Raw genomic sequence first — 26,458 nt, 5'->3', positions numbered from 1 at the left:
CCGCGGCCGAAGAGCTACTTGCGCGTGCATAGAGGAAGTCTCGGGCAAGCCGTGGCCGTGGAGCTCTCGGGCATACCATGGCCGAGGAGCTACTTAGGCCGCGTAGAGGAAGTCTCGGGTAAGCCGTGGCCGAGGAGGTCTCGGGTAGGCTGTGGCTGAGGTGTTCGGCGCGGTCGGGCTGGCCGCGCGCATGGGCCGCGAGCGGTTACGCCGCGCGCGCGGGACGCGGGCGGTTTGGCCGCACGTGAGGCGCGCGGGTGGTTTGGCCGCGCGTGAGGCGCGCGGGTGGTTTGGCCGCGCGTGAGGCGCTCGGGTTGGCCGCGCGCGTGGGACCGAGGGGCCAAGGCGCGCGGGCTGGTCGCGCGCGTGGGACCGAGGGGGGTTTGGCCGGTGCGTGAGGCGCGCGGGTTGGCCGCGCGCGTGGGACCGAGGGGTCGAGGCGCTTGTGGCCGAGCCACGCGCGTGGCCGAGGAGCCGAGACGCGCGGGCTGGTCGCACGCGAGGGACCGAGGGGCCGAGGCGCGCGTGGGGCCGAGTGGTCGAGGCGCTTGTGGCCGAGCCACGCGCGTGGCCGAGGAGCCGAGACGCGCGGGCTGGTTGCACGCGAGGGACCGAGGGGCCGAGGCGCGCGTGGGGCCGAGTGGCCGAGATGCTCGGCGCTGTCGGGCTAGCCGCGCGCATGGGAGGCGGTTTGGCCGCGCGCGTGGGACGCGGGCGGTTTGGCCTCGCGTGAGGCGCGCGGGTTAGCCGCGCGCGTGGGACCGAGGGGCCCAGGCGCGCGGGTTGGCCGCGCACGTGGGACCGAGGGGTCGAGGCGCTTGTGGCCGAGCCACACGCGTGGCCGAGGAGCCGAGACGCGCGGGCTGGTCGCGCGCGAGGGACCGAGGGGCCGAGGCGCGCGTGGGGCCGAGTGGCCGAGACGCTCGGCGCTGTCGGGCTGGCCGCGCGCATGGGAGGCGGTTTGGCCGCGCGCGTGGGACGCGGGCGGTTTGGCCGCGCGTGAGGCGCGCGGGTTAGCCGCGCGCGTGGGACCGAGGGGCCCAGGCGCGCGGGTTGTCCGCGCGCGTGGGACCGAGGGGCCCAGGCGCGCGGGTTGTCCGCGCACGTGGGACCGAGGGGCCCAGGCGCGCGGGTTGGCCGCGCACGTGGGGCCGAGACGCTCGGCGCGGTCGGGCTGGCCGCGCGCATGGGACGCGGGCGGTTTGGCCGCGCGTGAGGCGCGCGGGTTAGCCGCGCGCGTGGGACCGAGGGGCCCAGGCGCTCGGGTTGGCCGCGCACGTGGGACCGAGGGGGCGAGGCGCGCGGGCTGGCCGCGCGCGTGGGGCCGAGTGGCCGAGACGCGCGGGGCCGAGAAGCCGAGACCGACCCCGGAAGTCGCTGCTGCTGCTGGTGTAGGTCGGCTGCAGTGGAGCAACCAAGGAGAAAGCTAACGTACCGTCATTTCGGGCCCTCCTTCTAACGCCATTATGTTACGGTAAGTAACTTTTTTAGCCGTGGCATCGGGGGCCGTCGCGGCTTGGTTCGGGTCCGGATGACGGGGATCTTTCTGGGGGCGCTCCTCGGGGTCTCCCAGCAGCCGAGCTCGGTGGTTCGGGTCGGGAGGTCGGGTCGTCCCGGTCGGGAAGAAGCTCTGCCACAGCGCTAGGAAGAGGCGACACCGTCTCGCACCTGCACACAGGTCGGGCCGGGGTGCTCGACCCGACCCCTCCGACGATTAAGTTAGAGAAAGATGCGGAGGGGGTTTAGGAGGAGGAGAAACCTCCGTCTGTTGAGTGTGTGCTCCCCCCCTTTGCCAAGGGCTCGGGGGTATTTATAGAGGAGGTTTGATGTTACCTGATGTAGCTGTCTACAGGGCAGGACTGTACCTTTGGTTGCGTGGGAGGCCGAGCTGCTGCAGGGTATGGCGAGCCTCGGGCAGTGCGTTGGTCAGGGGGATGACGTGTCACATTGCCATTTTTTGCCATATCAACGCCGGCAGCTGCAACTTGTAAGAAACATTGCCTACTCTGCTGATAATTGGGAAGGGCCCTTCATACTTACGCACCAATCCTTTGTGAACTCTGTTCCTGAAGAATTGGAGTGATGCTGGTTGGAGCTTTACCAACACCAAATCGCCAACTTTGAACTCTTGTGGTCGCCTTCCCAAGTCTGCCCACTTCTTCATCCGTTTTGCCGCCTTCTCCAAGTAAGCTCTCGCAATATCGGCATTTCGATGCCACTCCTTTGCGAAATGATAGGCTGATGGACTACTCCCAGTATACCCAATTGCCATAGTGTGCGGGGTCGACGGTTGTTGTCCCGTGATAATTTCGAAGGGGCTCTTGTTGGATGCAGCGCTCCGCTACAAGTTGTAGGAGAATTGGGCGATGTCCAACAGCTTCACCCAATCTCGTTGATTGGCACTCACGTAGTGCCGGAGATACTGCTCCAAAAGCGAATTTATTCTTTCAGTCTGACCATCCGTCTGGGGGTGGAGGCTTGTAGAGAAGTATAACTTTGACCCCAACAATTTGAATAGCTCGGTCCAGAATCGTCCCAGGAACCGAGCATCCCGATCACTAATGATATTGTGTGGGACTCCCCAATACTTCACTACACCCTTCATCATCAGTCTAGCCGCCTCTTCAGCTGAACAATGTAGGGGGGCAGCAATGAAAGTTGCATACTTTGAAAACCGATCGACCACCACGAGTATCGATCCAAGTCCCCCTACAGGTGGCAAACTTGATATGAAGTCTAAGGAAATGCTCTCCCATGGCCTTTCTGGTACGGGCAACGACTCCAAAAGTCCCACCGGCTTCCGCTGCTCCGCCTTGTCTTGTTGGCAAGTAAGGCATGTTCGAACATACTCCTCCACATCAATCCCCATCTTTGGCCAGTAGAAGGCCCTCTCCACGAGAGCCAACGTTCTGTGAATGCCGGGGTGTCCAGCCCAAAGGGAATCGTGACACTCTTTTAAGAGTTCACGCCTCAAATTGTCCACTCGGGGAACATAAACCCTATTCCCTTTTGTGTAAACAAGTCCCTCCTGGACCCAAAATCGTCGTGCCTTGCCTTCTTTGATGAGCTGCATCAGGGTAACTGCCTGGGGATCACTATACAGTCCATCTCTGATTCGGGAAAGGAAGTTGGAGTGTAACTGACTTGCTTGGCCTCTGCCCTCCAGTTGTGCAGCATTCACGCATTCCACTTTCCGACTCAGCGCATCGGCCACGACATTCGCCTTCCCGGGCTTGTATTCCATTGCCATATCAAATTCAGCCAGGAAGTCCTGCCACCGTGCTTGCTTTGGGGAGAGCTTCTTCTGAGTTTGGAAATAACTCAGGGCGATGTTGTCTGTCCTCAGCACAAATCGCGACCCGAGAAGGTAGTGTCGCCAAACTCGTAGACAGTGAATCACTGCTGTCATCTCCTTCTCATGCACTGGATACCGCCTCTCGGTCTCGTTGAGTTTGCGGCTCTCGTAGGCCACCGGATGACCTTCCTGCATGAGTACTCCTCCAATAGCGAAGTCCGAAGCATCTGTGTGGACTTCAAAGGGCTCTCCATAGTTTGGCAATTTGAGCACTGGTTCTTCTAGGACAGCAGCTTTCAGGTCTTGGAATGCTATCTCACATTTGTCCGACCACTTCCAAGGCTGCTCCTTCTTCAGCAACTCCGTCAGTGGGGTTGCCCGCTTCGAATACCCGGCAATGAAGCGTCGATAGTAGTTGACGAAACCAAGGAAGGATCTCAACTCTGGCACCTTCTTTGGAGTTCGCCATTCCGCAACTGCTTGCACCTTCGACTTGTCCATCCGAATGGAGCCATCACCGATTCGATGTCCCAAGAATAGGATCTCAGTTTGAGCAAAGTAGCATTTCTCCCTTTTTACGAACAACGTGTTCTCCCTGAGAACCTTGAAAATCGTCCGAAGGTGCTTGACATGCTCCTCGAGCGTTTGGCTGTAGACGACGATATCGTCCAAGTAGACGACCACGAACTTATCCAAATACTCCTTGAATAGCTGGTTCATGAGAGTACAGAATGTGGCCGGAGCGTTGGTTAAGCCAAAAGGCATCACCAAGAACTCAAACGCTCCGTATCTGGTCACACAAGTAGTCTTTGCTTCGTCGCCTTCAGCAATGCGCACCTGCCAATATCCCGACCGAAGGTCGAGTTTTGAGAAATACTTCGCCTTGCCCAATTGATCGAACAAGTCCGCAATGAGCGGGATGGGATACTTGTTCTTCACTGTTACTTTGTTGAGGGCTCGGTAGTCGACGCATAATCGGAGGCTCCCATCTTGTTTCTTCTGGAAGAGAACTGGAGCTCCGAAAGGTGCTTTTGAGCTGCGGATGAGACCACCGCTTAGCAGTTCACCTAACTGCTTTCTGAGTTCTGCCAACTTTGGTGGGGGCATGCGGTAGGGTGGTCTCGCTGGAGGCTTCACTCCTGGCTCCAGCTCGATACTGTGATCCACGCCTCTGCGTGGTGGAAGAGTCTTCGGCAACTCGGGTGGCATAACGTCTTTGAACTCCTTCAGGACGTTCGCCACCACAGCAGGTTCTTGAATGGCCTCTTCGTTGAGTGGCTCTAGCTTCATAGCAGCCACGAATGTCAGTTCGCCCTTTCGCATCCCTTTCTTCAATTGTAACGCCGAAATATGTTGGGGCTCCTTGGTTCCTCTCCGAGAGACGGGAACCACGCAGGGGTCATCGCCTCCCATCATACATAGGGAGTTCAAGAACGGCATCGGCACCAACTTCGCCGCGTGCATAAATTCCATTCCAAGAATCACTTGGAAGTCGTCCAGTGGCACGGCCATCATGTTGGTGTTTCCGCTCCAAGTCCCGATTTTGATAGGAACACCCTTCGCCAACCCGGAGATTCGCCTGGCCTCCGAGTTCACCGCTTTCATTCGGCTTGGGCTCTTCTCCAAGATCAACCCAAGTCGTTGTGCTTCACGATCGGCTATGAAGTTGTGGGTAGCGCCCGTGTCCACCATTGCACGGGTCATTTGGCCATTCAGCTTGATGTCTACGTACATCAACTCACCACTTCCTGCTTTCTGTTGCTTTGTCTTGTTGTTCTCCCCCACTTGACCCCGCATAGCGTTCAACAAACGCATTGCTCCCATTCGGGGTCCTTGCGACTCTTCGTCATCGCTGCTGGATTCTGAACTGCTCGAGCTAAGAGCAACAGCTTTGCCCTTGTCCGATCGGGGAGGGTGGATGGAAGCCGTCAAAGCATTGAGTGCCTGTTTCTGTGGGCACTCCCTTACCATGTGCGGTCCTCCGCACAAGAAGCATCCTCCAGGTTTTGAGGCCTTGCCTTTTGGGTTCGGCCCTTTGTGGGAGCTCTTCTTCTTTTGTTCGCCCCCGAGCTCCTTCCCTCGAGAATGTTTTGGAGGGCGATTGCTTGAAGATTGTTTCCTTCTCGCCAGGTCTTCATAGGAAACAAAGTCGGTGAGCCTTTCTGCAGCTGCAATTGCCCCGACCACATCGGTAACATTCCTTCGATTCAGCTCTTGTTGGGCCCATGGTTTCAAACCATCAAGGAAGCTGAACAACTTGTCCTTCTCGGACATGTCCTGTATGTCCAGCATTAGTGCAGAAAATTGCTTCACGTAGTCTCGGATGGTGGTACTTTGGCGGAGTTGTCTCAACTTCCTTCTTGCGACGAACTCTGTGTTCTCCGGTAGGAACTGAGTTCTCAACTCCCGCTTCAAGTCTTCCCATGTGTCGACTCGACACCGACCTTGTTGGATCTCCTTCCAACGAGTTCGCCACCAAAGTTTTGCATCTCCGTTCAGATACATTGTTGCTATAGAAACTTTGGTATCTTCAGAATCGGGCCTCGTAGCTCGGAAGTATTGCTCCATGTCGAACAAAAAGTTCTCGAGCTCTTTGGCATCTCTAGCCCCTCCGTATCTATGGGGCTCAGGTGCCCTCAAGTTTTGTGGTGGTGCAACGCGGGTGTTGCCTCCTCCCGCATTTAGCGTTCTTGTGAGCATAGCCACCTTTGCCGTGAGTTCCGCCACAACATCCTGTAAGTGTAGCACGGAGTCCTTGGTGTCATCAGACAGTCGGTCGACTAGGGCCTCGACCTTGTCGATCCTGGACTCCGCTTCCTCTTGCGAGCTCTCTACCCCAACAAGCCTTTGTTGGCCATGGTAGAGTTCCTCCATGCTCGCTTCCAGAACATCCAGGCGGGTTTCCGCCGTCGTGAGTCTCTCTTTATGACTCTTTTTCCCCGTTAGCGCACCAGATTGCGCTTCCTCCGCTCGCGGAGAGTTGCCAACTTCTCGCTCATCCTGTTCGCTGTCGCGATCCTCGTGAGCGGCTCCAACAGCATGAGAGCGAGTGTGCACATGCAGCCCACCTGCGGCTGCTTGGGGCAAGGTTCCGGCTTGCCCCGTCTTGCTTGATTCGCCACGATGCTTTGCCATGGCGAAGTTGCGAAGTTCGTTCGCTGTTCGATCGAAGAGCTTGCCCGCTCTGATACCACAATGTCACGACCTTAGCTGGAATTGCCTAAGGCGTGAGGCACCCTTGCGGCCAAAGACTCGAAGCTAGCGTGCGTTGCCAAAGTCGCGGGTCACCCGTGCGGCAAAGACGCGAACTTAGCTTGCGTTGCCTAAGTCGCGCTTCGCCCTTGCGATCTTGCTCCGCAAGGATCAGCCACTTTGTAACCTCTCGCAGGTCCCGAAGGACCTGTAAAAGAGAAAGAAAGTTAGATCGAAAGAACGAGCAACGGACAAGTCCCGAAGTCTCGCGAAAAGGGAAGCTTTACAAGCAAATCGTCGAACACCTTGTGTGCACAAGAGAAAAGAGGGAGAGGGAGGAAAACAAGGCTTTCAAGGATGAACGAACAGCTGCAAGCCCACAAACAGCCGCTCACCTGGTCCCAGGCGCAACACCAAGTTCCCGTAAAGGTCACGTGCGAACTTGCGAAAGAGTGTTCAACGCCCGGTATATAACCGAAGCCCCATCCAGCCATGTGCCACCCGGGGGGTTCCTGGGTGCTGAGATGGCTGACATTTTGGTGAGCGGAGGCAGCACTCCGCTCACCTCCCGCGGCACGCGAAAACGGAGCCGTTTTGGGCTGTTTTGGGGCTGTTTTGCTCGGTTTGGTGAGCGATCGCTTTTGCAACGCTGCAGCATGTTTGAACTTACATATTTACAGCAAAATGACCCAAAACCATGAGAAAACATGCTGTCAAGCAGCTGTACATGCGGGTGTGAGCGACGAACGGTTCGTTGAACGGAGTTGTTGCGGGTGCGCGACGATCGTTCGTGACAATGGGGGATGGGGCTTTGGTATAGTGTCGGGCGTTGAACAACCTTTCGCAAGTTCGCACGTTACCTTGACGGGAACTTGTTGTCGCGCCCGGCACCCGGTGAGCAGTTGTTTGTGGACTTGTAGCTGTTTGTTTAACCTTCTAAATTCCTTGTTTTCCTCCTCTCCCTCTTTTCTCTTGTGCACGCAAGGTGCTCGCTGAATTGCTTCTAAAGGTTCCCCTTTTTGTGAGACGTCGGGACTTGTCCGTCGCTCGTTCTTCGAACAAATAAACTTTCTCTTTTATAGGTCCTTCGGGACCTGCGAGAGGTTGCAAGTGGGCTGATCTTTGCGGATGCATATCGTAAGGGCGAAGCGCGACTTAGGCAACGCAAGCTAAGTTCGCGTCTTTGCCGCAAGGGTGCCTTGTGACTTAGACAACACAAGCTAAGTTCGCGCCTTTGCCGCAAGGGTGCCTTGCGACTTAGACAACACAAGCTAAGTTCGCGCCTTTGCTGCAAGGGTGCCTTACGACTTAGGCAATTCCAGCTAAGTCTGTGACAAGTTGGGAGCCCGAAGACACCCTACGACATGAAGAAGCATTCATCAACAACTAACAACAAGCGTCGACGAGGGCGTCGACAGTTTAAGTGGGCAAGAATGTCACGAACGGTCATCGCGCACTTGCAACAACTTTGTTCAATGAATTGTTCATCGTTTTGCATGCTTGTACAAAGACATGGTAGCCTATTTTGCCTTGGTTTTGTGTGTTTTTGCTTGTAAAAATGCATGTTCGAACACGTTGCAATGTTGCAGTGCGATTGCTCGTCGTGTCGGGCCGAAATACCCCAAAATATTTCCGTTTTCGTGTGCCACGGCTTGTTTTCTGCAAGCCGCAGCAGCACCCCAAAACGTCAACCATCTCAGCACCCAAGAACACCCCGGGTGGCATAGGGTTGGATGGGGCTTCGATATATTGTTGTGCGTTGAAAAAACTTCATAAGTTTGCACGTTAACTTGACGGGAACTTGCCTTCACGCCTGGCACCTAGCACTCGGTGAGCAGTTGTTTATGGACTTGCAACTGTTCGTTCTACCTTCTAAAGTCTTTGTTTTCTCCTTCATATTTTTTCTCTTTTGCACTCAAGATGCTTGCTGAATTGCTTGTAAAGCTTCCCTCTTCGCGAGACGTTGGGACTTGTCCGTCGCTCGTTTTCAATCTAATCAACTTTATGTTTTATAGGTCCTTCGGGACCTGTACGAGGTTGCAACTAGGCTGAACCTTTGTGGACGCATATGTTGCAAGGGCTCCTCATGACTTAGGTGATCCCAGCTAAGTTCGAGAAGTTGGCGCAAGGGTACGTCGCGTCGCGACTTAGGCAACTCAAGCTAAGTTCGCGACTTGGCCACAAGGGTGCCTCACGGCTTAGGTAATTCCAGCTAAGTCCGTGACAAGGCACCTATTAGAAACACTGAGTGAATGTCTATAGCTGAATTACAGCAATGGAAAACAAGGAAATCTAATTGCTATCAATATAGTTGCTCAACTAGTTCCAAAGGTTTCATGTGATGGTAGTTTAGATCGAATTGGTAAACTTTATGTCAGAACTTATGTGGCAGTCTCATAATTGAAGTCATTCACCTTAACCTTTACTATAGAAAGGAAGAGGACTCATTGAAAATATTTAAGAATATGACAGAACAATGTACATTATTGGAACTTTCTAAAACCCTGTAACATTGTTGATTATGTACTCTAGAGATGCTATAACTTGGCACATATCACAGGCATGCCATCTTCCTTCATGGCTGTTGCCTTGTCTACTTTGTTTTTGGAAGTCTCATTGTTTATCGATCTTCTTTCCTCTAAACAGTATGTCAGTTTTATCTAATCACTCAAAGTTCACCAAGTATTCTGACTTGATTTAATTAAGAAATGATCGTGAAGCATTTTAGTCAACATAATAATCTGTCATATAACTCTTATTTACTATGCTTTAGAAAAATGACTTTACATTCTAGTTGTTTATGTCACAAATCATAAAACTTGCATTTTATTATTGAAGCTTCACTTGTACCTCAATAACTGCCTGTTACATTATGATTTTTGAAAGCAATACAGCTAAATTGGCTGGTTAGCCTCTCAAATCATATCCAATCTAATTGAGGAATATGTCATACAATTTTGGTGGAAACTGATCTGTTTTGGTCTAGATTGCATTGAATGTCAAATTAGGTTTCTTTTCCTGTCAGTTTCTGCCCAAACCCACTTAAGCTACTTTTGGAAGGTTCTCTTATTAGTTTTATTCATAATAGGCTACTTTTCACTCCTCAAAGCCTAGGAACTAAGGGTGGCTTGGTTTTGACTTGTTTTTGTGTACCTGAGAATTGACTTATTTAAGTTTACCATTTATTCAAATTATGTAGATCATATCAAATACTTACGGTCATTACACTAGAGATTGCTAACTATTTTCAGTCATCAAATTTGTCAGATGTTTAAAGAGAAATGTGATGTTCAAGATTGTAAAAGCTCCTTATGTAACTAGCTTAGTTGAAAAGAGTTTTTCATTTTTCAAATTGATAGTTGACAGTTCGAGATGATGCATGCTTGACTTTGTTTCGCATTATATGATTCTGAGCTAAATAAAGTGCCTTAAAGGGCATGAATTTCTATAAAAGCTTATCAGATATCAAGGATTGCTCATGCATGTGATGCTATGTTTGGTTGGTGTGCTACTGACACTAATTGTCTGACTAATGCTTGATTTACTTACATATAAATTGTGGCATTTCCATAGGTGCATGATTGGCACAAGCACAACATTGTGCATGTCTGTGCCTTATACCATATTGTCATAGACTTAGCTAGTTTTGCCTAAGTCGTGCGGCACCCTTGTGTGTCCGTCCGCAAAGGTTAGTCTCCCCGAAGCCTCCCATGTCCCTTAGGACCCACTAAAGAAAGAACGGGTTAGAGAAAACGCCTCATTCGGGATCCACAAGCAAACATTTATGAAAACACTTCATAGACAATGCAAATTACAAACAGACTTTACAAGCTCTGAACAGTTACACAACAAAGGGTAAAATGGTCCATTACAGACCGAACTAAAATGGGACTATTAAGCCTTCGGTTATCCCTCTACATGCTAGTCAAAGTATGAACATACCAAAAGACACGGACATACATAAGCATTACATCAAACATCTTGTTTAGAAGTTTGTCCGTCACATTCTCCCCCACTTATTCCTTCGACGTCCTCGTTGAAGCCTTTGTTGACACTGCAACTCCTCGTCTTTGCTGAGTCTTCAATCTTCTGCTCCAGCTACAATGCGCCTCTTGGCTCCCAACTGCTCTCCGCTGTTGTTTTTGAGTAGTCGAACCTTTGATCCGCCATGCTGCTTCAACTCACCAATGACTCTGACTCTGGTGTGGGGTTGGCTGAGTTGTGTTGATCCTTGTTGATTCCTACGGATCCTCCAAATGAATGAAAAGACCATCCTTACTGCGCCAGTCTCTCAAACGCCTCATGTTGCTTGAACTGGGTGGATGCTTGTTGGAGCTTTTAACGAGCATCGTCTCGCAAACTTCTGAAGTTTTGTGTCCTTCCTCTATAAAATTTACCCATTGACTCTTCTTTCACTTAGTTGTCACTTCCAAGTAGGTTCGCATCACTTTCGCTTTCGATTGACATTTCGTTGGGAAATAAAGCGGACAATCTACTCTCAGTAGCACTGATCATCGTTGGTGAGGATTTGACAACTATTGTCTTTCATTATCTTCGAAGAGTCTTTGAACTTGTGCAGAGCTCCTCTGCTGGATAGATAAGAGAATTGGGGTACTCGGTTTCGCCCATTCTCTTAAGGATTGAGAAGACAAAGGTTACTTGACTTCGCCCGCCTCCTCGAGGTTGTACTCCATGCATCGAGCTAGTTACTGGCCTTCGCCTGCTCTTTACTCACACTTCTGAAGCACTTGAAGTGTTTGCACTCCTTGCGTTGAGTTAGCTACTGTAATTCACCTTCTCAATGCCATCGGACTTCTGGAATGCAAGAAGTTTTCACCCCAACTTGGAGTAATTCTCTAATAGATTTGGTCGTCTCTGGGATTGTACCATCTTCTCCATCAACCTTGCCGCCTACTCCATTGAGTAGCAAAAGTACAGCATCGCGTACTGTTTGTTTCGTTCCTTGGTCATACACTCTTGCCTGACCCGAAGTCCTTCACTTTCGGCTATCTTGATGAGAAGCTCGTTGACACCGGTCTTACGAAGTTCCTTTGCCTCTGCCCTTCAGCCTAGTCTCGGTACTAGGAGTTTGCCTCTGCATGCTCCACCTCCTCGGCCCCTTTCACTACCAAGCGCTCTCCCTCCATGAGAGCAAGGGATCAATGACTTTCACGGAAGTCTCGCCTCTGCGTTACCATGACGCTGCCATGCCCATGGCACTACTATCCGTCGCCTCGCATCTGCATCCCTTTTCTTCACAATCAGTAGATATGCCTCTGTGGCACTCCTCCGAGTCCACCTCCATTTTAACTGATGCTTGATTTTGGGTAGCTAAGTCCCTCTGGACTCGTCGTCGCTTCCTCGCCCCTTTCGACCCCCTGCTTCAACACCTCTGTGTTCTCCAAGCAGCTCCTTTTGGTCGATGGAAAGACAGACTGCAACTCCCACATGCATGGCCTCTGCCATCGCATTATAGGGTTTGCACCGATTCTGTTCTCCTTAGCTTCCTTGGTAGCAACGTTCGCTTACTCGACCTTGTCCTCTGACATGCCGGGCTCCCTTAAGCGAATATGAGCTCTGGAGCAGTCCAACACTCCAGCTGCTTCGATCGTACCTCTGTATGATCAAGTCCCTCCCATGGGACTCACTGGTACTTGCATTTGAACTTTTCCCTTGGTGGAACCCAGCCCACATATGCTGATGACCAAGGTTTTCATTCGATGCAAAATTCAATGCACGTACGGAAGACTCGCCTCTGCGGTACCATGGGCTTCACTCCTTGAATCCATACCCCTTCTTGCTGTCGTGTTGTTCACCGAAGTGGAGCTTTCAGTAGCTCCCGATCATACCTCCATATGATCTAGTCCCTCACGGGAATAGATCGTGTGTATCGCATTTGCCACGAACTGTTCCACCACGATCTGCTGCACCATGTCGCCTCCTGGTGACATCTCTATTGCATTCTGATCCTTGTGGGATGAACTCGAATTGTGATCCCTCCATGTGTGGCCCATATGCTGATGACCAAGGTTTTCATTCGATGCAAAATTCAATGCACGTACGGAAGACTCGCCTCTGCGGTACCATGGGCTTCATTCCTTGAATCCATACCCCTTCTTGCCGTCGTGTTGTTCACCGAAGTGGAGCTTTCAGTAGCTCCCGATCATACCTCCATATGATCTAGTCCCTCACGGGAATAGATCGTGTGTATCGCATTTGCCACGAACTGTTCCACCACGATCTGCTGCACCATGTCGCCTCCTGGTGACATCTCTATTGCATTCTGATCCTTGTGGGATGAACTCGAATTGTGATCCCTCCATGTGTGGCCTCTGCCAATACATTGCAGGGTCTCTTCCACCTTCGATTTTTTTCGCTCCTTTGGCAATCGACCTTCATCCACCCACTCTTAGGTCACACCTAGATGAAGCCCCGCTCTAGGACAGTCCATCGCCTAGTAGCTCCCGAAGTTCACCGACTTCGCTGTAATTAGTGCACCATTGTCTGGATCCTGGGCCTCTGCCCCTACCAGCACAATCTCCGCTGCGCACCGCTTCCTTCATGGTAACTTGAATGGCAACACTGTGGCATATTCTTCAAGAGTACCCGCCTCTGAGTCCTCTTGCCCCGTGCTAAGGCCTTCTGAACCCAACTTCGCCTCCACAAATTGAGTCGCCTTAGTTCCTCCATCAAATGCTCCTCCGAGATAAGGTGCATGTGCCTAGAAGCTCCCTTTGTCTTTGGCACTATGTAAGATGAGTCCTCTCCATCAGAATGAATGACCCATGGAACAACATGATCCTGCTCTTGCCTCTGCAAGAGTTCATATCCTTGACCTCTGTTCAAGGAAAGCACTATGCCTCCGCTCCATGTTCCATCTTCTATGTTGGCTCCCTTCATGCGGCTTGGGTACATCGCCAAGTTACACCCAAGTTGCTCCGCTCCTCGTTTTTGCATAGAGTTAATGGTGGCCCTCGTGCCCACCATTCCACGGGTCAGCCCTCCCTTGAGTCTGATCTCCATATCGACTCCAAGTGTGCCTTTATTTGTGTTGCTTTGGGTCGCTCCCCCACTTGATCTCGCAATGCATCCACCAATACATTCTCTCGAATGAGATCATGCGACGACTCCTCGCCGCTTGCTCAGTCCATTGAGCTTCGTGGGGTTGTTGTTTGTTGAGGTACTCCTCAACATGTGAGGTCCGTCCCATATGATTCTCCCTCTGGAGAGCCGAGACTTATCCCCTCTTGGATAACTGTCTCATTGGAGCAACATCTTTCTTTGTTTCGGAGACCACCATCCCCTTGGACTACTCCGATCTGCTGAATAAACTGTGCATTGTTCTGCCTTCTGCAAACACCCTTGCTATATTGCGACTCCACGTCAATATAGCCCCCGCTGCACCACTCAAGGCCTAGCAACATGCTGAACTCGTTGCACACTTCAGCCTCCTACGGACGTATCCTTCACATGCTGAAGAGAAAGTTTCAATGCTCCATGGCGCCGAGTTTCGATCACCTTGGGATGGTCGCGAATATTCCATCGTCCACATACAAGCCCATGCATGAGTACCGAATTCATTGAGTTAGCAATTCCCCTCACCTCTGTGAGCTTTGCACAACTCTTTCGATCGCTGAGCAACTCATTCCACCTTGGATGGTCTCATCCTTTACCAAGCGCCTCGCTTGTCTTGAGCACCATCAGGTATAGTTGTCAACGATGAGCCGTAGCTCAAACTCAGCCATCCCAACCTTTGTGCGCTCCGTATTCTTCCAGCCTTACCTGTTCTCGTGGTGCCTCTTGCGCAAAGGGTTGGCCATTCCTTTGAATGTCAATCTCAGATGCCCGCTCCTCCGAGCGACTCCTTTTCCCTACATCTCCATGCCCGTTTTCCCCCGAATGGTCACGCGTGTGCTGACTGCCCTCAACGCAGCCCTGCTAGGTCCCCCACATTTGCATGCTAAGTGTTTCTATGAGTGCTTGTCCCGCTCTGATACCATCTGTCACGGACTTAGCTGGTTTTGCCTAAGTCGTGCGGTACCTTTGCGTGTCCGTCCGCAAAGGTTAGCCTCCCCGAAGCCTCCCATGTCCCTTAGGACCCACAAAAGAGAGAACGGGTTAGAGAAAACGCCTCATTCGGGATCCACAAGCAAACATTTCTGAAAACACTTCATAGACAATGCAAATTACAAATAGACTTTACAAGCTCTGAACAGTTGTACAATAAAGGGTAAAATGATCCATTACAGACCGAACTAAAATGGGACTATTAAGCCTTCGGCTATCCCTCTACATGCTAGGCAAAGTATGAACATACCAAAAGACACGGACATACATAAGCATTATATCAAACATCTTGTTTAGAAGTTTGTTCGTAATAATATGGACTTGAGACTAGAACATGTTCCTCATTCATCATGGCGATCCTAATTTTATATGTAGAATGGAAACTTTTGATAATGCATTTTCCATATGATTTTTGTCGATTTGATGCCTTGAAACTAACTTCATCCTATAAATAATTATACTTCAAAACTAGATCCTAGCAAACTCAACATGCTAAGAATGATCTCCAGTTATTTCTTTTTTTACCTTCATTTGCTTTTCTGGACTTTTGGCCTAAACTTCAAAACTTGGTCTCCATTGGTTAAAATAAAGACTCCTTAATGTTGAAATATATCTAAAATGAAAACTAACTTTTAAAACCATGCTTTGAGATATGAATTATGAAACAGGTACTCAAGCTTTTTTGATAAAAGAATCTTCTGGTTTGTTTTATTGAGAAAATTCCTAATTTATTTATATTTTTAGAGTTTACATTTGACTAACTCCTGCTCTGACTTTCATGTTCATATTAGAAGTCTTTTCAATATTTTCCTTTATCATATTAGCTTGATGTGCCAACAGAAATCTGTTTGCAATATCTGGATACATTTCAAAAGAAAGGAGTTTGAAAGAAGTGAAGAAGAGAGAAGAATTGGAGGGATATGAATAAGAATGTAAGAGGAGAGTCTTTGATGTTTGATGAAAATTCACGTCTTAATATGTTAACTGATCATGGGTCTTATAAGTGAAGTGGTCTATGCATAATTGATTCCTTCTACAAGCTCTGCAATCTATTCTTTAAATCAATACTGAAATCTTTGTAACTTTCCAAAATAACTCCTGCAATATATTGATTGAATGAGTTTGTGGATATGGAAGACTAATGTGTTAATATACAGTCTGTGGCTGCATGATTTCCTTTCATATGATGTATTCAGCATTGTTATTCTATCTGGTCTATAAACCATATATTACACCGTAAGTACCAGGCAGCATATATGTGATTTTAAATATGAATGCCTTACGGAACTGGTAGACCCAGCGGTACACTGACTTGTTTAGCCCGGTATCATCCAAAAAAAGAAAAGCTTGCCAACTTATATGATCAGATACTGGTCCTTAATCTTGACTGATAAGGATTGGTATGTACTGATCTGACCAATAAATGACAATTTTGATGTTGGTATACTGCATATTCTTGGTTGGATTGGTAAAGACTGGTACATATGGGTCTGAACAATATTTCAAACTGTAATTTTGAAATAGTGCATAGATCTAGTATGAATCTCTTAGATCGTTACTTATTATTTATCATTCAAGTTGATTAATTTTGCTTATTATTACTTTTATTTGAACTTTATTGTATTCTTTTATTTGGTACTAGATGTTGCTCTTTTAGTAACATTTACAATGTTTAAATGTGAATCACATTTGCACTATGCAGGGACTTGGCTCTCCTGCTTACAACAGTCACCTTTTTGAGTATTCTTTAACTTCCTAGTGTTGTAAAATTCAATCTCAATGATGCAGGTTTGACAACAAAAGGTTTTGCAGAGATTGTAGACGAAATGTCATCCGTGAATTCAAAGAGTTGAAGGAATTCAAGCGCATGCGGAAGGAACCTCGCTGCACTAGGTGGTTTTGTGTTGCGGATTTAGCATTCCAGTATGAGGTTTGTTTTGCCAGAATCATCAGTGATAATCTATGTTGTCTTTATCTTGCCTTTTCAAAGTGTCATGTTAGATACATGGTTGTTACATAGACCAATATAAAAACCATGGTTATATGTTTCATCCAGACCGGTACATGCTGGTTTGATGGCCTGTCAGGCCGGTGACACAGACCGCAGCATGCGTCTTCCGACACCATATATACTTGAATAAAGTTCCACGGTACATGTTGGCATGCCATATGTCGGTATCAGTGTGTACCGGACTACTGGTCCGGCCTGTTACCAGCATGGCTTTGGTACCTGAAATGTTAATCCATGATAAAAACTTTGGAGTATTCTTTGTTACTTAAGGCACCAAATGAATTTGACATTTTTTGCACGTTCAGGTGTCAGAGGATACTGTTCAAGCTGATTGGAACCAGTCTTTTACTGATATGGTTGGAACTTATCACCATTTTGAATGGGCAATTGGGACTGGAGAAGGACAAACTGACATTTTAGATTTCAAAGACGTCGGCATGAATGGAAAAGTTGAAGAAACTGGACTTAATCTGGGTGGTTTGGGTGCATGCTTTATTACATTGAGAGCTTGGAAGCTCGATGGGCGTTGCATTGAACTCTGTGTAAAGGCTCATGCACTCAAGGGACAACATTGTGTCCATCGTAGACTCATAGTAGGGGATGGTTTTGTGACAATTACTGAGGGGGAAAGTATTAGAAGGTTTTTTGAACATGCTGAGGAAGCTGAGGAAGAAGAGGTATTTGCCACTGGGAAATTAATGTTTATTATTTTTAGAAGAAAAATATTTGTTAGTGATACTATTAATATTTATGAAATTTATTTTTGTTCCTTATGTTCTATATTGCCTGGCTCTTTCGTTATGTGCAATAACAGGATGATGATGCAATGGACAAGGATGAAAATGAACTAGATGATGATAATTCCCGATCGCAGAAGCATGCTAAGAGTCCTGAACTTGCAAGAGAGTTTCTTTTAGATGCTGCAACCGTTATTTTGAAGGAACAGGTATGTCTCAGTTGTCATATCATACAATTCGGTTCTTCTGTTTAGGGGTTCATTTCTCCATTAGTCATATGCTTCTGAAACCTTAATTTTATTACCATCATAAAACTTCTTTGACATGCAGTAGCTTTAATAAGTTGTTTTTCTAGGATCCTGTTATACATTTGAGACTCTGATTGCTATCAAATTTTCTCAAGGTTTTAAATATTGATGACATGGGATTTCCATTGGCACAATACAACTTTGCATGATATGTCAACACAACCCCTGTTCTGGCCTGAATTGGCCAGAAGTGCCTAGCTATAGTAGAAAATAGTTGGTGCTGATGAAGTATGATGAAACACATCTCGGCATGAGATTCTCTTTGATGACAAAACTTGAATTCCTCATAACTTAAGAAAACATTCTTCTAGATATCATCTTTTTCAACCGAGACACATACACACCACTCATTATTCACTCTTCTGCATACATGGATGCAAAAACATGAAGCTCCAAGTAACAATGGTGTTGCAAACTAGGCAATTAACGTGTGATATAATAGAGAAAGTACCACTTCATGTAAACATGGCATGAGTTCCTTATTTGCTTTGCTTAAAATTTTACCAATGTTAGCAACATTTATAGGTGGAATTGGGGTAAGAAAAATAGTGAAGTCAAGGTTTTGAGATATTAGCATAGAACTGTAGTTTAGACTGTTGGTGGATGGCTTTGGTGGAGTTTGGATGGTTATAAGTTGCGAATATGGCAAACAGTTCTTTTGAAAGTTTTTAAACTGTAATTTTTGAGGATTATGGTTAATTGTGGCATTCTCTGCCTATCGACTCCACTGGCACTCGAAACAAAACAAACTTTTGTTTGTAGGAAATCCATGCTTATGGTAAAAGAGATTGTTCTTTGGGGGTCATGATAAAGTAGAATTCTGGGATAATGAGTCATTGAAGCAGGTATAGTTTATGCTTATATTTATTACTTCAATTTTGTGTGGTACATGTGCCTGTCATATTATTGATCTTTGTTTTTTAAAAGCCATCCAGTGGAATGAACATGTTATATAACTTTGTAGCATCACGAATCCTAGGCTGTATCACACTGAAGGCATTTTATCTCTATTTTTCCTTGTAGCTAGAACTTAAACCTTAGCAAATTATACATGCGTGTTCATGGAATCTATAAGAACAATATAAATCTGACCTGGAATTTTGGGTGTGGATCCTTATTTTAGATTATAGATTGTACTCATTTTGGATTGAATAGCTCATTGTGTCAGATTCTGATTTGGGATCCTAGGAGTCTTTGATCTGAGTCTGACCGGATAAACCCCTTTAAGTATATTCTTAGAAAAAATAAAGAAGGAAAAAAATATGAATATTACATTGTACCAAGTCCCCTAATTTACATGTAACGAAATCCAAGTGTCCCTACGAAACTAACATATTATGTTCTTCCAGGTGGAAAAAGCTTTTAGAGAAGGTACGGCACGGCAAAATGCACACTGTACATTTGTTTGTCTTGCCCTAGAATTGCTGGAAGAGCGTCTTCATGTTGCTTGCAAAGAAATTATTACATTAGAAAAGCAGGTAATCTAATGTTGCTGGGTTATACAGTTTGGATTAAGACCACATTTTTCCACAGTTTGGATTAAGACCACATTTTTCCAACGACAATGGCAGGAACGCCATGTGAAGTGGCAATGTTATCTTACATTTTAACTTTCATCTAGTAAATATTTCAGACTAAGCTTCTTGAGGAAGAGGAAAAAGAGAAACGCAAAGAAGAAGAACGCAAGGAGAGGAGGAGGACAAAAGAACGGGAAAAGAAGCTTAGAAGAAAGGAGAGGCTAAAAGAAAAAGGGAGGGAAAGGAAGCTTATTGAATCAAAGTCACTTCATGCTGCTTTGCCTGAATCTAAAAATAAATCATCCCCAAGTACTTATGAGGAGTCAATTATCATTCCTGATTCTGCAGATTTTGTTGGTGTAACAGGAGATATTTCTCTGCTCGAGTTTCCTGTTTTTCCTGATGTTACAGATGAACAGTCATCAGGTGGAAGTATCAATATGAAGACTGATGATAGTCTACAACAGCAATCTGATGTTGATGGAAAATTCTATACAAAGAGTGGATTGTCTTTTACCTCTGAATGTACAAAATCATTGAGGCGGAAATTGAGATCTAGGAAAGAGAACTTTTTAGAGCAGTCATCCAACTGTTATGATAGACATCGATTTTATATTAGCAATGAGAACAGAGATCAGCAAGATGAAACTGATATCAGTACGTCTTGTTCCAGGGGCATAAATGGCTTGCACTGGCCATCAAGAGAAAGGTTTGTAATGAACAATCATAGGAAATGTGCTCTGAAATTCAATGAGAAATCTCACTGTGCACATGCCAGAGTTCAAGGTAGATTCGACTTTCAGTGTTGTAGCTGTAGCTGTAATAAAAGGGATGATTACAATGAAAAGGATGGGTATCACATTTCTACGATTAGATCAGGTAGGGAGAGGAAGACTGCCAGTAGAATTGAACGCGAACTGGATATGCCAAGGTCTTCCAGTCGCAATGTTAGATACAATAATGGTTGTTACTTTTCAGATAATTTTGTCGTTCCAAAAGGAAAGCATGTTGGTGATACTCCAGGCAAAGAGATTCTCCATACAAAGCAGGTTTGGGAGCCACTGGATACACACAAAAAGATCTCTAAAAGCAACTCCGATTCTAAAATCACCTTCAGATGCATTAGTAAGGTTGAATCCTCCAAAGAGATTTGTTTTGACAAAGGTGAAAATGGGTGTCAGCAATCTAATCAATTTGAATCAGTTGGTAATATGTGCTCATCTGAGCACTCTGCCAGTTCAGGCAAAGTTGATACTTTAATTGGTTGTCAGGTTCTCAAGGATCATGATATTCCAGACGGATATTGTCTGGATACCAATATTGCTTGTCAGAATGAATTTGGCCTAGTAAAAAAGACAGAGTATTGTTCAAACAAGGGTATAGAAGAGAATCTCAGCCCCATTAAGATCAATTGTTCTCATACAGTTAGGAGCTCTTCTAGTTCAGATAACTGCTTTTCATGTATTAGTGAGGGGGATAGCAGCACCAGCTCTTCAAGTCTTCAAAATGCAGAATCATCATTATCTTCAGATTCAGAAGATGCTTGCCAACAATCTTGTGCAAGAGATGCATGTAATAATGATTCCTTCCATGAATATCTAGATCAATTTCCAGATAAAAAGATTATGACTAATAGAGGTGGATCTTTTGCAAACAGTACTTCTGAATTTCTAGCTGAGAACTTTGTAGAATGTGATTTGTCAGGAGGGAGATCAAAGAATGTTCAGGATTCTAATAATGGACAATTTGGATTTGTTGTGTCGCCTCCACCAAATTGCATGCTACCAATGCGAAATAATAGCATACATGTGCCAGTTATTTCCTCACCAATGGTGGGCTACCATACTCAACATATAAGTTCTTGGGCAGCTTCTCCTTGCAATGGGTTCATTCCATTTCCCCAGGCCAACCATTATCTGCTCCCAACTCTTGGCTGTGGTCTGCCGGCAAACAGATTATCAGATCTCAGCATGCATTACAACATTGTACAACCTTTAAACGTTCCTGTTTTTGATGCAAGGAAAGAATTCATGTATCAGACAGGTAACAGAATGAATGTTCGAAACTCAGAAGATCAGAACAAGCATCCCAGTTTTTGTGGTTTTCAGCAATTAAACACTTCTGTTCAACCAATAGGAAGTCAGCGATTTCTTGAAAGGTCATTTTCAGATAGACAGCTACCATCGAAACAATCTGCAGAGCAAAATGGCAGTGCTGAATGTTGTGCTAAATCACACAATGGAAGTTCATCCTTCTCTTTGTTTCACTTCGGTGGTCCCATGGCTGGAACTAATGATGAATTCATTGGGAAACTTCCATCTTTGGAAGATGAAACTACTGGAGGTTTCGTTTCCAACTTGACTACAACTCATGCTCAGCCTTGCTCAAAAGAGGAAATAAAAGTTGAAGAATATTGCTTATTTTCTTCTAGAAATAGTACAAGATTTTCATTCTTTTAGTGCAGGTCATCAGGCAGGTATGCCTTCAGACTTTTCCTGCTCCAGTTGTGAAAGTGTGAGCAATTGGAATCATTATAATAATCTTTGCGAAAAATTTTAGCATATCTTCATTTGTTGGTGTTTACAATTTGTGCTTGATTCAGATTGTAAAAATGAGAACCGTGAGTGATATAGTGGGGTATTTCCTTTTCCCTCCAAACCTCTACTGAATGAGATAAATTTTCCATCATGGATGAATATTTGATTACTAGTATTACATTCTTAGCACCGAGAGCTTGTTCCTTTCACAAGACTTGTTCTTGGTGAGCCAACATTGTTTTGTAGGAGCTCATGGTCATCTTAGCACTGTCATCACTGAGTGGTTCTACCTAAAGATGCATTTGTATTAGCTATCAACAAGCTATGAAGATCTTTTCTAAATCTGGAAGATGCAAAATAAATAGTTAGCTTGTCCTTGATTGTTTATTTGACTTGTCTTCTTTTGGCTTAGATATGCGCCTTAGTTGATTTCCAGTATTGATTTAGATATCCATACAAGCATTTCAAAGGAAAATATTCTGTTCACACAGAGTCATGCTTTATGCAGATAAAATTTTCACTACTCAGTTTGCCCGACCACTAGTTCCAGATCACTCAAGTGGATCTTTTCCTGTTTGTCAGTTGACTTGTATCAGCTACCACTTGAGTTTTATCTTCTACTTGGATGTATGATACTGTCTTTCGAGATTTTTCCCAGATCACAGATGCATTTGCTTAAAATAATCTTCCATTTGATCCACTTCAGGTTGTTCATTTAAGATGATATATGTGAACATCCAAAACCGTACTTCTGATGCCTTTTTGCTTTATTGTGGATCTCTCAACCATGTTTGTCTGGAACTAAATTTTCCATTAGCCTTTTCCTGGCATGTTTCTATTTGAGTATCTTCACAGGTTGGTAAAGTGTAGGTGTCTTGCTGTGATGTTGATCATGAACTGAATCAGTCGGGTCTAGCTTCTCACCTGATTGTAGATCGTTTCTTGACTGATCATTGCATGATATTGTCATTTTGTACCCTGTTGAAGTTTAGACTTTGTGATTAAGTGTATATATATATATATATATATATATATACACTTATCCTGGCCGTATCTACAAATTCCACCGGGTAACTTTCAATTATCTGTTCTTGGCAGTGACCTGTTTGTTTGGGACTTCAGATTGTAGGATTCAAAAGTGTTGAACGCTTGTTGTCGAGCTTGATCTGTTTGGCTTGTTTCGTGAGCACAACTTGGTATTTGACAAAGTGAACTAGACCTGTTATTTATTTATTTTTTTGTAAATCTATAACATGGAAACAATTTACCCATCAACTATCCCATGCTATTGATAAAAAAAGAAGAGCAGCATAAGATTAGTGGCACATGAAAGTGGGACTGCTACAGATAGTATTTCTTGCAGAGTTCTTGCGCAATATGTGATTTAATTACAGCCTGTTCACATTTGAACTTTTTATCAATTTTTTTGAACTCGACTACATTTTATTGTCTTTTCAAAGTAAACATAGCTCGTGCAGCGAAATTTGACTTACTGATCTGACCCGATGTGTTGGTCAGTTGATGTCACGATACATGTTGCCCGGTATCAATGTGCCAAATGTTGGCACAATGATGCATGTTGATGACATTGAAAAATTCTCAAAAAACCCTTTGAAATTATTTGAAAAAAAAAAAAAATAGATTACATATTTTAAGTTGGACCTAATTGTAAATTTAGTATCATATAAAATATTCTAAATTAGGGAGGATGGCACATTTTTTTTAGCTTTAAAAAGCAACCTTGTGACCAGTTTGGGATTGTTTTTTTGGTTGATATTGAATTATCTTAAAAAAATAAATAGTTAGATTTTGAGTTAAAATTTAAGATTCAAATGGAGAGTTATAATAAATGAATTAATCGATGGATATTCTTAATTCTATAATAAAAAAGGACTCCATGGGCAATGGATCAATCATCATTCATATGTATCTGTATATTAATATGATATGTTTGTTAAACATAATCCCAAGATTGATCCTATGATATAGTATACTGATATTTCGATGTTATTGGTACATCCATGTGGTTATGGTCATTGTGAATTGTACGTGTCCAAGGTGGCTCTCGAAGCAAGTACAACTATGACATGTATTAGTGCGGAGGTTGGAGAATATCAGAACTTTTAGTTTCGCCACTGGCCTATTACTTTATATCATAAGATTGATTTTTATATTATTGCTCGAAGAAAAATGACCAACTATCACCGTACTATTATTGGTTGTAGTAAAATCATTTATAATATGTTGATTGAGAATACGATGAGTTTTGCTCTATGTCTATATTGTATAGGCTCTATTACATCTGCTCAAAATCATCGATTGTATTTCCCTTCCCATTTCGTGTTTGAACCTGATTAATATCTTATCGAGCTCCATGATATGAATCGTAGGTGGCATGTATAAAATATTGCTTCTCAATCCATGCACCACCTTTAAATTGAGTAGATAGGGCCATCTAACTTGCTAAGTGTCGTAATTGTTAGTCGAGACACTATTGTCCACATCACTATCATGTTTATGGACCAAGTGAATTATTGAATGCAATTGAGAAGGTATCGTCACTCGACTCGATTCTTTTTAATGGTGCGATTGATACTACTTTCTTCCCCTTTGCCTGTTGGGTGAATGACTATAACGATTGAGTGTCTCTAATTCCTCAAGTAGTTTAACTTGATATTGTTTGGCTCCTTCCACCACGTTCTAATCAAAGGAGATCTTCCTTTTGTTAGGACCTTTTCGACACTAAGAGGGGGGGAAGTGAATTAGTACTTTCGGAAACTTTCAAAAGTTTAAAAATTTTTTGTTTGATGAAAAATTGTATCGGAAATGTGCTTGACTTAAAATAAATGAACTAAGCAACTAATTCAGAAAGTAATAGCAGAAAATAATAAATAGAAATGCAAACCTAATTTATAGTGGTTCGGTCGTTGCGACCTACGTCCACTCTCAATTCCTTTTTCGTTGAGGCCACCAGCGTACACTAATAGTTTTCTTTTAATGGGCAGAGACCAACTACTTTCTTATAACTCTTTCTTCTTTTCACAGGTTTAAGAGATAACCTTTATAATTCTCACACATCTCTTAGAATGATCACAAAACTTTAAGGAGGAGAACACACATAGCACTTTTTCAAGACTTTTACAACTCAGAATCTCAAGACATTTTGTTCTCTTTTCGTGCTCTTTCAAGCAGGAAAGAGTGGAGTATTTATAAGCCTCAAATGGTTTTAAAATGGGAGCAAAAAATATTCTCATCATGGGTTTTCGAGATACTAGCGGTACCATCAGGGTGGTACTACCGCTACCAAACTGACAACTAGCAGTACTATTGCCCAGTTTGGGTAGTACCACCACTTGACACAATCTGGGAGACTATATCTAGGTGGTACTACCACTTAGACCAGCTATGGGTAACTGAATAGGCCTTTCACTTAGCCCAGAACAATCTCAACTCAGGTCCAATGAGCCCCTAATTAAGTTAGCTTGGTTACACCCAAAACTAACTCAATTTATGACCTAACTTCGACAATTAAGATTTAAATAATTTTGAGATATAAAATCTAAGTTGTCTAGCATATCATTAGTTCATTCGAACTCCCAGCAAATTTTCAGCGAAGTTCCAGCATGTTGTCCAAACCTTCGGCGTATCACCCAATCTATCGACATGTTGACTCCCATAACGTCCGATCTTGGCGCAACGTTCGATTCTTTCGACCCGTTGCCTGATTTCTAACTTTGACCTAACATCTGATTCATCTTGCTTTAATTATTTTACCTTTTCTGATCGAAGTTAGTCCTACATCACTTTTCTCAAAAATACAGATTAGATCGTAAACTCATCATTTGATTTCATCATCAAAATCTGGGGTTCAACAATCTCCCCCTTTTTGAATATGACAACCAATTGATGATGGAGTTTAAATTAAACTACCCCTATCTATATGCCATATAATTTAAAATTTAAATAAATGATAGCCTTCTAATCCAAGTTGAAATGATTTTAATCATGATCATATGCAACACATTATATCTCATAAACATTACTTACATCATCATCATATGTTGAATTATTATTACATGCATAATTGATCATATGCATCATAGTGATTTTATGCAACATGTCATTGCTTATTTTATATACATATCATTATGCATCAAGGTATATCATAATATCATCAAGAAGTGCATCATCATAATTTCAAATCATCAAGGTATAACGTGCATAATTACAAATTATCATCACTTTAGGCATAACATGCATGATACCAAAATATTTACATTTTCAAACCATCATCATGCATAATATAAAATCATCAAGTATGATACCAAACTTTTAATCATGATCATCATTATATCATTACTTCTCCCCTTTTGTCATTAACAAAAAGGAGAAAAGTGTAACTAACAAGTTTTTTAAAAATATGCAAGCTAGTAATTTTAACAAGTTTTACGTAACTTTAAAACATGAAAACTAACAAGTTTTAGAGATGTGAAAGTTAGCAATATTTACTTCTAGTTGAAATGTGTAAGCTAGTAATTCTTGCTTCTCTTTTGATATGTGTAAGTTTGCAAGTTTTGCTTCTTGACATGGGCAAGCTAGTACTTTTGCTTCTCTTGAGATGTGTATGATAATGCATCTCTTTCTCTTTTGAGATTGCAAGCTAGCACTTTTGCTTCTCTCTTGAGATGCTAGTAAGTTAGTACTCTTGCTTCTCTTTTGAGATGGACAAGATAACAATATTGCTTCTCTTGAGATGTACAAGATAGCACTTCTCTTTCTCCTCTTTGTAAAAAA

At 44.6% G+C, this 26,458-nt stretch overlaps 1 protein-coding gene across 1 annotated transcript in view; it reads left to right on the top strand.

Annotated features, from left to right (window-relative positions):
* Positions 1-21,859, top strand: part of LOC135638345 (uncharacterized) — a 50,158-nt gene extending 28,299 nt beyond the window's left edge. Inside the window, exons 4-8 of the mRNA XM_065151447.1 lie at positions 16,343-16,484; positions 16,871-17,242; positions 17,380-17,511; positions 18,960-19,088; positions 19,244-21,859. Of these exons, the coding sequence (XP_065007519.1) occupies positions 16,343-16,484; positions 16,871-17,242; positions 17,380-17,511; positions 18,960-19,088; positions 19,244-21,586 (3,118 nt within the window). The 3' untranslated portion in view covers positions 21,587-21,859. The remainder of the gene's footprint in view (positions 1-16,342; positions 16,485-16,870; positions 17,243-17,379; positions 17,512-18,959; positions 19,089-19,243) is intronic.
* The last annotated feature ends 4,599 nt before the right edge of the window (positions 21,860-26,458 follow it).

The sequence above is a fragment of the Musa acuminata genome, chromosome BXJ3-5, assembly GCF_036884655.1.
Source record: "Musa acuminata AAA Group cultivar baxijiao chromosome BXJ3-5, Cavendish_Baxijiao_AAA, whole genome shotgun sequence".
In the NCBI taxonomy this organism is placed as follows: domain Eukaryota; kingdom Viridiplantae; phylum Streptophyta; class Magnoliopsida; order Zingiberales; family Musaceae; genus Musa; species Musa acuminata.
The sequence above is the reverse complement of the archived record's forward strand: the minus strand, read 5'-3'. Positions and strand labels throughout refer to the sequence as shown.